At 41.3% G+C, this 11,980-nt stretch overlaps 1 protein-coding gene across 1 annotated transcript; it reads right to left on the bottom strand.

Annotated features, from left to right (window-relative positions):
• Positions 1 to 1,949: 1,949 nt before the first annotated feature.
• rab11fip2 (RAB11 family interacting protein 2 (class I)) lies at positions 1,950 to 11,752 on the bottom strand. Its single transcript, XM_085922654.1, has 6 exons — positions 11,575 to 11,752; positions 10,291 to 10,811; positions 8,029 to 8,417; positions 7,411 to 7,756; positions 6,823 to 6,880; positions 1,950 to 5,298 (listed from the first exon to the last, which is right to left on the bottom strand). Exons 2-6 carry the CDS (start codon positions 10,641 to 10,643, stop codon positions 5,074 to 5,076), a joined length of 1,371 nt encoding a protein of 456 aa, XP_085778780.1. The 5' UTR covers positions 10,644 to 10,811; positions 11,575 to 11,752; the 3' UTR covers positions 1,950 to 5,073.
• Between the last annotated feature and the right edge of the window lie 228 nt (positions 11,753 to 11,980).

Raw genomic sequence — 11,980 nt, forward strand, 5'->3', positions numbered from 1 at the left:
AGGACGTTGACACAATTTGTTCCCTTTAGGAAGCCTCAATCAATGAAGTGACAGGTCAGGTTTTTGGTTTTTTTTTTTGAAAAAGGCTTGCCACAACATGATGGAGGTAGATTCAAGGCCATGTATGTTTATATGCAAACATGTTTAGATCTGTCGGGAGCCAAACGTACTTTCTAGAGGTAATGAAAACAAGTTGCATGGAGTCTTTTTTTTTTTTTCTTACCGTGAAATAGGCTACAGACTTCATGACGGTTGGATTTATGGCCTGGTAATTCCCCCTCTGGAGTAATTTGGCTGGTACATCTGCAGCTTAGCAGCATTCCAGCAGGGCTCCTCTGTGCTGTGAAGTCAGGAGATGACTGATTGATTGATTGTATTACTCTAGTTTTAGCATGGCTATTGCAGTAAAGTTTTACTGGGATCTAGCCACTGCAAAGTAAACTGTACTTCACGTAAGCAATCAACAACTTGTTTGATACTGTTAGCCTGCTTGATGACCACAAATCAAAACTTCAAAGTTTGCAGGAAAGAAAAAAAAAAAACATACTGGCAAAAATGAAACACCTGAATGATGGATATTCTCAGTTCTTTTGAACCTTTTAGGTTATATAATGAACAATGATCATATTATATATATATATATATGTTTCCCAACTGGATCATCTTGATAATTTTCTACAGTATTCTAATTTCTTCAGATGCACCTTAATAAATTAATATATCATTTTCTTCACTGCTAATTTTAAAAGTGTGCTAAAAAAATAACTTAAAAGTCATTGATTTAGAAAAAAAAATGGAAATTTAAATTCACAACACATACAATTAACTTAACGAAATATTTTGGGGGTAATCATCACGGTATTGAACATGAGCATTCTAATTACATGGCCCTCACTCAACAACGAATCAATTAAAATATATTCGGACAGGTCAAACAAAAACTAAGCATCACCGTATTTCAAAGTTGTTTTTTTGACTTTGTGATCTAAACGAGTCGGGTCGTATTTGGTGTTGACACATTGTGTCTTTCCACTAGTTGTCATCTGTCTTTGTTCACTTGATACCAGACGCGTGGCAGCTATCAAAGAGACAATACCTTCAACACAATAGCTAACATTAGGATGGACAGCACGTTTGACACCTGATTTGAGCTTTTTACATGGGGCAACAAAAGAGAACAGGGTGGAGTCCACGCTGGGGAGTTGAAGGGGCTTAACCTTGACATCTGGCCCTCGCTCCATCCAACAAATTCAGGGCGGCTGGCCATCAGAGTCTGCTTTTCTCTTGAAACACCTCATCCATCTGCTGAATTTCTCTGCAAACAGGTTTCTTTCTCCATGACTCCATGCCATCCCATCCCATCCACAGACGCGTGCATGGTGACACTGATCTCCCCCCGCTATGACGCCCATCCATATTTAAAAGGCGTAATTAAACATTCGGGCTCTCCTGTATCTTACATAACATTTCTGGGATATTTACTCAAATTACAGCAATATGAGATAAAGCAGATAGGTTTGAATTTAGGATGGCACTCGGGTGACACGTGCCAGCGTCGCGCAAGCTGCCACCTTTGTCATCGGAGCCGGCGATGTATGTCTAAAGACGACAATGAGCTCGGCAATTAGTGGATGGATACAACAGGCGATACCTAAATAAAGCCCAATTACAAACGTTATTTGTGTTCGGTGTCTTCCAAGGTAGATAGATGATGACTTTGCACTGTGAATGAAAATTTAATCATGACTCATGTTAAGTGAATTAGCTGTGTGAGCACCACCGATTATATCCAATATACAAAGGGAAGACAAAAAAAGAGCTGACGAAAACACATTTTTTAAATGACTATTAGAATCCGTTTTTGGGAGGATAAGGACTCTCCATAACATTTTGTAACTGTAAAATAAAAATGCACACATTTCATGCTTAGAAAAATAAGAGAAATTGGGTCAGCAGTATTTAGGGCCACTTTATTGAAAAGGACAATACAATCTTTGCGTGTGCCTTTCAAAACATCCAGAGTACTTTTAGAATTGAATGACAGCAGTAGGAATAGTTTTTATTTCATTCTAAAGTACGAGTAAATATTCTTTTGAAGGAGACGATTGGCACTTGACATACAGTCAGCATTTCTCAATGACCCTACTTTTGCCCAAAGCTTAAAAAAAAAACAATTGTGTTCCTAAATCCCCCCCCCCAAAAAAACTGTTTCCAAACATGCTGGTTTAAAAACCTCAAACTGGCCACTGAAGGCAAATATTAATGTAATATGTCGGTTTACTACAACTCTGACCTTTCAGGAAGGTCAACTTTACACACTGTCCAAGCAGGAGGTTTGTGTTTAATAAGATAAGAGAAATTGAAATTTGCCAGTTATACAAGAAGGCATATAGTTATACGGTTTGTTTAAAACTGTGTCGAACAGTGAGGGGGGGGGGGTAATTCTCACCACTAGTTGTGCATCAGCTTCATCCAAACTTAATCAACCAAGAACAATTCTACACATCAATCAGACGTGATTCTGATTTTAATTGCTGTGTAAAATAGTCACGGATTTGATATGAAACATCACCTCCGAGCACATTTAGTCTTTTGCATATTCAAAAAGCCGCACTGAGTTGGATGGAAAATATTATGCAAAGAGGCTGCTGAGAAGAAGTATCGTCATGATAGTCACCCCCCCCCCCCCCCTTTCAGTGTGGAGCTAGGAATGCTCTTCATTTTAGATTTACGTACTGCCGTTTGACATCTACCAAAGGACCAAATTATATTACAGCATAAAGCAAATGTTGCAATCAAGCTAAAAGGCAAAAAAATAATAATAATTGACAGTTCAAATGAATTCATTTCAACACAATTGCTTTCTTTCATATGAATTAAATCCCCTTCAGGGTCCAAATGTGTTCAATGTTTAATGTAGCTCATCTTTAGTATTCATATTTCATCATTTGAATGGAGCAGATAGCTGCTGCCTGCCTTCACTTTGCAGGCACCTGGTGGGAATAAACATAAATGACATGTTGTCTAGGAATCTATTCGACTTGTAGGATCATCTTTAGTCGTAAACAGGCCTGAGCTGTAAAATCATTTGAATTCCTGAGAATGAATGTGTGACAATGACGTTGAATGGGGGGAAAAAAAGGTGGTGGATTTTCTACAATTTACAAATCCACAGTGGATGCATTTTGGGATATTTTCAAGCAGGACAAAATGAAACACATTACAAAGATTGAATATTACAAGCGCGGAGGTAAGGTCCATTTTCAACTTGCTAACTAGGCGTAGACGCTTAAAGCAGTTAAGTAGGAAGGAGTGTGTAACGAGAGGTCACACTAGACTAGGGCATACATTAAAAGGCAATCAGTGAGGGGAATTTTCCTGAATGGAAATGATCTACATTTTAATTACAGTATACATGCTAAAATGGGCTATTGGTTCAATCGCACATGCAGCTTGCCACCGTTATACCGCAATTGTGTAAAAAAAACAAACAAACAAAAAAGTTTTCTTTGGAACTAGGCATGGGCCGATTGTACCTGTTGATTAGCGTGATTTTAAATAGTCAAGATATCAATTTCCACTAAAACGGCATCTTTTTTTTTTTTGGATTGGCTCTTTGCAGAGATCACTTTAGCAGTCTTCAGTTAATGACAGCTGAGCACAGAGGGGAGGGGCGAGTTGGAACAGGGAGAGAATTCCATATGTTGTTTTAAAATAAAAATAAAAAAATTGGGTTCCACGTCCAAATCTTTCATTTTAGAGGTGTGATTTGAATACGCGAATGGAAAATCGTCCCATGCCTATTTGGAACTAGAAAATAATGGAAAGGAAAGTAAGGTTGATCTTCTACACATGACACAAGCGAAATACATTCACGAATAAAAAGAGTTTGGCTTTGTGTACAAAACCAAATACATTCGGGTAAAATAACGACTTCAATTCGATCGCTTGCCACAACAAACACAATCTCACCTGTGAATTTGGTATAGCAAAGTTGGGACACATACAGCAGGAACGAGGAGGAGGAGAATGGAATCGTCAAATGTAACTTTGGCTTTTGCCCATACAACACATGCTTCAATACTGCAGCTACTTCCTCAATTAATGTCAACCTAAAGATGTGTGCACACGCCTTTGTCGTAAATATTCAGCGCACAAAATATGTGCTGAGGTCACCATTTTGCTCCGATTGGAATCAGCAGTGTCATTGAAATTGAATTGGATGAAAATGCTGTGTCAAATGTCTACAAATTTGGTGCTTACTGACTTTGGAGGGAAGACATTATGATATCGATTGCGTTTGGAGGATACAGGCCGCTGATGCAATACATAGCCTACATACAAAAAAAAAAAAAAGATTTCAACAGATTAGGATGACACAAAGCTGTACAAATCCATAATACAAACCGTTTTGTACCAGTGTAAAACCAAAGAAGTCATTTGGATGCAGTAGCAATCTGACATAAAGTACCTAACAAATACATTAGTATTCAAATGTAACAGAGTTTCGCTATCGTCAATCGGTATTTTTTGATTGTAAAACAAGAAGGGCAAGAAATGAGTAAAAAAAAAATAAAAACACTCCCCAACATCATTCAAAGGTGAGACAGAATGACATTATGGAATTTGATTCCAGCATAAAATGTTTCAATTAGGATTATTGCACTTCAAAATATTTCCAGCTCAAAGATTTCACCCTTCAATGATCGTCTTCACAATTAAACCAAAAGTACGCGCAACCGAGGATAAAGAATGTAGACTTTGTTCATTGATAGAGGAGAGCAAATGTGAGGCGCTGCTCCAGTGTAAACACAAGTGTTTCATTACAATCGCGGCCTCGAGTAAACAGAATTCGGGCTTCGTTTTGAACCTCATCCATAGAAGCTAAGTGTGCGACAGAAAGTGCAAAAACTAAAACTGAAAACAGAAGTGGGTGAAATCACTGCATTTGATTGAAATACACAAATGAGTCATTTTGTTGACGTATTGGTCACGTTTGACAGGTGGAAAGATGGAATTGGAAACAATTGTTTGTGTTCTATTCTATCGACTGGCCTTCATTGTGGGTACTTTTCACTTTTTATTGAGTTTACCTGCCCTTTTCTTCGGCTCGTAAGGTGTCCGCAGTATGCTCGGTGTTTCCTCCATGACACGTACCAGCAGGTTATCTATGTAGTCCTCCAACTCCCTGATGTGGGCGTCCTTCTTCTTCACCACTTCTTTCTGCTTGATGAGTTCCTGCACCACTTCCTCAAAGGATAAGTTTCTATAGGGTGCCGCATTCCGTTGCATCGCTTCCTGGATATGGAAAAAAAACAAAACCCATCCAAACGTGATGTATGACATTCATACGGCAGAGTTCAATTTTTGTCTGAACACTTTCAAGTAGGATATTGACGAATTACGGGTTTTATTTTTGGCGTCACCAAGGCGACATCAAAATGGCCGTGACGACGGCAGAAGATCCCGGAACACTCCTCTTGATTTGAAATCTACCGGTCCTGGAACTTTTCCCGTCACAAAGCGCCATACACTTCTTCTCGCGAGCCCGCCCTAATCCGTACGAGAAGAACCGGCGCTATGATCCTGTTTTGGGAACTCTTGTATGAGAACAGGAGCCGCAATCGTTTTTAATGAGGGAGCATTTTATCGGCGTAATGCGGGTCATCCTCCCCCAAAATGGATAGCGCGGCAAAGGCTGGACTCTGTTTAACATACCGGAGTTATCGTTCCGCACTCCCATGCCTCAGCAGTCAAAGTGTGGAGACAATGCAGAATGGCTTCCAATTGGACTATTTGCCAGGTGTCTTATCGCTTCATGAGCACAAAGGCTACTTAACAGAAGAGGGACACAGGGCCAAAATCAAAAGTCTCAAAGATTTTGACGACTGAAGATTAAAATTGCATCGAATTAAAAGATACCGCCCTCGGGCCCATCTGAGACAAAAAAAAAGGGAAATCGGACCCAACATAAAGGTGGAGTGAGCTTAGATTGTTGTTTTGGTCCAACGAAAGGAACTTCAGCAGCTGTTAGGAAAGGTCGAGATTTGACCATGAACCGGCAAAGTAACGACGAGCGTTTTCCATACGATCGGTCGTTGAGAAGATAAGGCGTACCTTTGCCGTAACTCCGGTTGTGTCATTACCGTTTCTAATGAGCTCAGCTTTGAGAATTCAAATGCTTCATCCTTTGAAATGTGTGTGTTATTCTCACCACCACCCACCCGTGCATGTGGTTAATTAAGGCCTTGAAGAGGAGGAAATGGGAGCTGGCATTTCTTGGAGCCAGTACGCCATGTGCAGAGGGCACATGTGTGGATAATGACAGACCTCAACACTCGCGGAGAAAGGTGACGAAAGCCATTATCAGCATCCCCGTTCTCATTTAGGCATCCCTTTCTCTTCCCAAATTTCACGTGTGGTCGAACAAACATTTGAAAGTTTCTCGCAACAGCGACGTGAAATAAAATAAGAAGTATTGTGGACATGTTTAAAGAAAAAAAAAAAAAAAAAAGTCATGTCATAGGATTGACGTAGCGCTCACACAATTGAATTTATGAATATTTCACTTGAGAGTACTTCATATTCAGGGAAGACACGATAGGAGTGTGCAGCTGCTAATTAGTGGAATAGCACATCAGAATTTTTAGAGGCCACGGAGATCAATGTCACCAGCTGCTGCGTGGAATGAGACTCGAGACTTGTTCTCCATTACAAAAGTGTCAAAATTTTACAAGTCCCTTCTTGCGTTTTCGTCAAAGTGACAACGTGCAATCGAATTGGAAGAGGGATCGTGATTTTGACGTGTTAAGTTGTGCTCACGTTTTTCGAGGCGTGGCTCTCCCTGCTCCCTTGGCCCGGGTCTTCGTTTCCAGTCGGCCTTTTGTCGATCAAACAAAAAGGACAGGTCAGTAAAATACCATTGTTGTGCCTTCACATGAAACGATAATTGCCGTGTTTGGAATGCATTTAATGATGCACCGCTTCGATATATGAATGGGCTAAATTACGAGTGACCAATGAGCTACTTGATGATAAAGCCCGCATTTAAGATGATGGACCTATAAAGATAACCGAGCGGTTAATTGAGTGGTCTATCACTCTAGAGAATCTCATTATGTTATGCTCAGAGGGCTGTGTTATCAAGCCAAAGCTCTCTAAAGAGCTTCTAATGACACCTTGCCTTCAGATAAAGCACCGTGTGGTCTCGGTGTTCCTCGACTCTCGATGGAAGCCGGGAAAAGACATAACATGGACCCGTGGAAACAAAAACACTGGAGTCCATGAGAGAAGATTTCTGAGGCTAATGAGAATACTGTCAACATCCTGTAGATTGGACCCTGTCAACCTGTCTCATGGTCATGGGAAAGGAAGATCTCCAGTTCATAAAAAAAAAACATGATCACCTACCTTGCTTTGTAGTTGCTGAAAGGGTTAGCGGCTATTTGCGAGTCGCCGCCAAAAGGGTTCGGGGATCGCAGGTCTCCAGAACTGCCCGTGCTGCCCGAACGACCCCCGTTGCTGGTCTTGCGACCGTCCTTCTTTCCAGTCATGCGTTCCAGTAGGCTGATCTTCTCCTTTTTCTCTTTGGACTTGTCCCACAGCTGCCCTTGCTCTGCCTCGAACGGGTTGCGGTTGCGTGGGAGCGTGGCATACTTCTGTGGCAGGGTGTCACTGATATCAGTAAAAGGGTCACCGTGTGCCTCGTTGTCTTGGAGGCCTGGTACCTCACTCTGGGAACGCCTGTGAGGACCAGCTGTACCCGGAAGCAAGAAGTAAGGTCATTGCATATTTAGAGGCCTTTAGAGATTGCAGACATGGACAAAATCGATGGTACCACTTTGTTAAAATAGATCAGATGAATGGCAATCCTATTCTAATAAGTTCCAGTTCCTGATCATAAAATGGATACAAGAGAGTGACTGGTACTGGAATCGGCAGCCGTCCCAAGTACCTGGTATCGGTACCGGGCTACCCCTAATAATCGATTTATCTGGACAAATGATTGGGCAAAAAAACTCTACTCACCGGTTTCTTCAATGGAATTCATCGAGTCCAGTTTGGGTCGAAAGTGGGTCCCAATGAGGTCTGACATGGAATGGGCCGCAGAGAGTTTCTGGGCCCCAGAGAGTAGCGACCTCTTGGGCTTGCTTTCAGGCTGGGCTCGTGCTTGCGAATGATCATTTGGGTCCAAGTCGCACGCTGCGGAGCGAGGTAGTATGGCTGAAGACGTGTCACTGTCGTGTTTGCGACCCTTCATTTTCACCTTAAGTTTGGAAAAAGGCGAGCGGGGCTTCTCTTTCATGGAGAGGTCAAACATACTGGCGGTCATATTATTCCGCATGAACTGGATGCTGACTTGGATGCGTCCTCGCTCCTTGGGCTTCTTTGATGCCTTGGACTGTAAGGTATACCAGCTGAAATGAAAATGGAGAAAGCTTAGCATATTCAATGGGGACATTTTACCAGCAAAACGACGACAGGATTTCTCTCTGTTTATGATCCATTGAAGCCAAACTCGAGAATACGATACAAGGTTAATTTGAGCATGCTAATCCAAAATCTTGACATCAATTCAGAGGCTCAAATCCTTTGATTTCTAGAGAATATGTCATTCAAGACCAACATTATTCATTGTAAAACATAATATAAGAAATAGGATGTGGTTGAATAGGAGTATTTCAGGCTTCCTTTGGCGCGCCTATTCATTTAACCTCCCTGCGTGTTCAACTGGAAGCAATGGGATTTGCGCATTGAAAATAAAAGTGGCATTTGCACAAATCTGCCCTTTGTTCACAACCGCAAAGGCAAGCAAGTGGGCCATTGAATGGCAGGGTGACCGGCCATTTCATGCATTGCTAATCTGTCATATCCAGGAAGCCGCTATTTATAAAACATGTAGTGTACGCTCCTAACCTTTGGACGTCAATCAACAACAACAACAGCACCCGGTAGACAAAGAGCAATTTTTTTTTTTTTTTAAATGTTCTTTTTTCGTGAGACGGTATGATCTGGTCATGGAAGCAATCTTCGAATTGACTTCAAAGAACTATTCTAAAGCATGAAGCTGGTGGCCCGGTAGCCCGGGTCCATTTCCCAGGCTGCACGCCGCCACGCTCAGTCAGATCAGCAGCCACAGCATGCCGCTGCTACGGGGGCCAGCCACTGCGGCTCAAGTGTGTCTCAAGGCCAAGATAAAGCTCCCTGTGCTTGGAAGCACAATCCTGGACCGCTGGGAAACTCCTTACAATCGACAAACACAGGTGTGCGAGCGATTATTATGGGCCGCCTGCTCAGATATCGAGACGGTCTTTCCTCCCCGATAGGTCAGTTCAAAAACATCGCAAATGGACCACGGCGGCGAAATGTGGTCATAGTATCCGGGGGGACCTTGGTGTCATTGTCAGACTTGCCTGCGGTGTGGGAATAGGCCAACATGGGCCACATCCATTAGCTACGCTCAGCCTAAAAAGGGCCACAACCTTGACGTGAATCAACTCGGGCACAAAGGGGGGGGGGGGGAAATGTGTCCCGGTTTCGCACTGATTAGAACATATTGCAATTGTCTAAACTGATGTGCAGGGAGGAAGTGCTAATGTATTTCCATGTTGGAGAGCTAATTAACACCAGATCCAATTGAATTGATCTGTTCCTGTTTCCTTAATGCAGGGTTTGGCAACAGCATGAATGTATGTCACCAGGGGCAAATCAACCTAATCTTGTAGTTTATTTTGCAATTATTACGCAGTTGTACTTCGGGAAATTTTTTTAGTCTGTAACCTGCATTTCATTAGTCTTTCATCAGTCGATGAAAATAAAAATGGAAGCCAAGAAAGCAATTTTTTTTTTTTTTTTTTTAGATTCCTTCTACATTCCCAAAATATACCGTGTTAGGTTCGTTGCAGACTCTAAATTGCCTCCTGGCCAAAGGTAGCTGAGATAGGTTGCAGCTCACCCTTGACCCAGATGATAGATGGTTGTCTAAAATAACATGTTCAGCCAGCTCCACTAGTTTTGAACGAGTCATTTAGTACTATTCATTTGAAAAATCTGGCAGAAAAAAAACAAAAAGGCAATAAATATGAAACTATTTCGATTCTTTGCTGACAGTCCAGAAGATTCCTATTGCGCGCAAACATGTTTCAGCAGTCAACTAGTTATCTTTTCACTTTGATAGTTCAAACATTTGGACATAATCGGTTTTGACGTGCATTAATAATGAGATATTAGCGATGTACAGATTTACAGCAGCATCAAATGCCACATTGCTCCTACTAATACAGTACTTACTCCGTTTTATGCCGCTGCTTGTTGTCAAAGGCTTTGTTGAGGTTGATGGACCTCCGACCCAGGAACTTGTCCAGCCCGACCAAGGACCGATGCATCACAATGAAGCATAGCTCATAGATTTCTGGGTTGCCATCCAAAAGTAAGCCAGGCAGCTCAAAGGAAGCTTCTTCTCTCCAGACAGGGTTTAGTGTCTTCTCTGCCACCGATGTGGAGTACTTTTCTTTGCCCAGCTGGATGATAGTGTATGCATCATTGGTGCCATTTTTGCCCTTTGGCTGTAAACCAGAAGCTTGAAGAACCGTGGCTTGGACATGAGTTGGAAACCACTTTTGAGATTGTTCACCCAGTGACATTGTCTGTACTGCTTTTCGATGGTAGTGCTATAAAAATAAGTGTGTCATGTGATTTTCTTTTTTTAGCAAGGAGTTATTCATATTATTGTTACAAGCCTAAAGTCATAGAAAACAAAGCCGTATTTCATAAGGCCAAAAACCAAGGAATCCAAGCCACTGCTGAGTCATCTGGAGGGGAAAAAAAATAAAAATAAAATCAAGATCAACACAGAAAATGTTTCTGAACACTATCACTTCAGGTAACATGGGATTACTGTACGACTCTTATAATTGATGTATATAAGATATTAAAATGTTTCAAGTAAGCTTCGTTCGGTGCAGGACAAGAGGCGAAATTTGTTTCACCATAACAACCCTCTGAGTATCTTGCAATTCCTTTGGAGTCATTTTCCCACACACTAGGGCTGGGTGATTATGAGGAAAAATAAAGATTCAGTTTTAATTGTCAAAGAACGTGTTGGTACTTGCATACATATGAGATGGACATTATTGTAGCATCATTCTAGCAAATTGGACCACAACATGATGACGCCATCCTGAGATGCATCATGGTGTGTCATGTCAGCAAAGTGTGATGCAGCAGGTTTAAAGGCATGGCATTGTTTCATTTGGTTCAAATGGTTGTATTTGCAGAGCTTTTTGACTTTCTCAACACTATTCAAACAATTACGTTAAGGAGAAAACATTTATATGACCATAATACAAGGTGTGCTGGCCATGAAATGAATCGAATGACTCGAAATGATTGAATAACACAAGTATGTTAACCAAACAATTCAACTAAATTGATGATGTATTAAGCAATAAATAGAAAGCAACAGCGATTTCATATTTTTCATTGTTTTAATCAAACAAGCGAAATCACATTAGCTACAAAAGGCTAGCTGCTGTGCTAAGAGTTCCATAGATTCCATAGATCAGTGATTCTTACCTCGGAGTCATAAATAGTGATCATTCAGTGCAACATGTTGTGGCTCCATTAATGCAGGTTTTTGTTCTTTTTCACGGTAAATGACTGCGAGATCATCTTAGTTGAAGCTGCAGTTGTTGCTCTTTGCTGACAACTGCCTGCTGTCGATGCAAGCTTCACTTCCTTGTATGACGTCACTTCCCCTTCACGCCGGCAGAACAGGAGGAAGTACAAGATAATAAAAGCTGCTGCAATAAAGCCCACGCCCATAACAAACATTCATTTTGTATGCGGAAATAATGACTTATGCAGCAAATAGTAACCTATTATTTACTGCTTTGATGAATGAGTCATTCTGTAAAAGATTCACTCTAGAACATTTGCACAAGAACAATTTACAAGCAGAGGGATGTGATTTAAACAGCCA

Source organism: Syngnathus leptorhynchus, chromosome 10 (assembly GCF_054491065.1).
Source record: "Syngnathus leptorhynchus isolate UIUO chromosome 10, UIUO_Slep, whole genome shotgun sequence".
NCBI lineage: Eukaryota > Metazoa > Chordata > Actinopteri > Syngnathiformes > Syngnathidae > Syngnathus > Syngnathus leptorhynchus.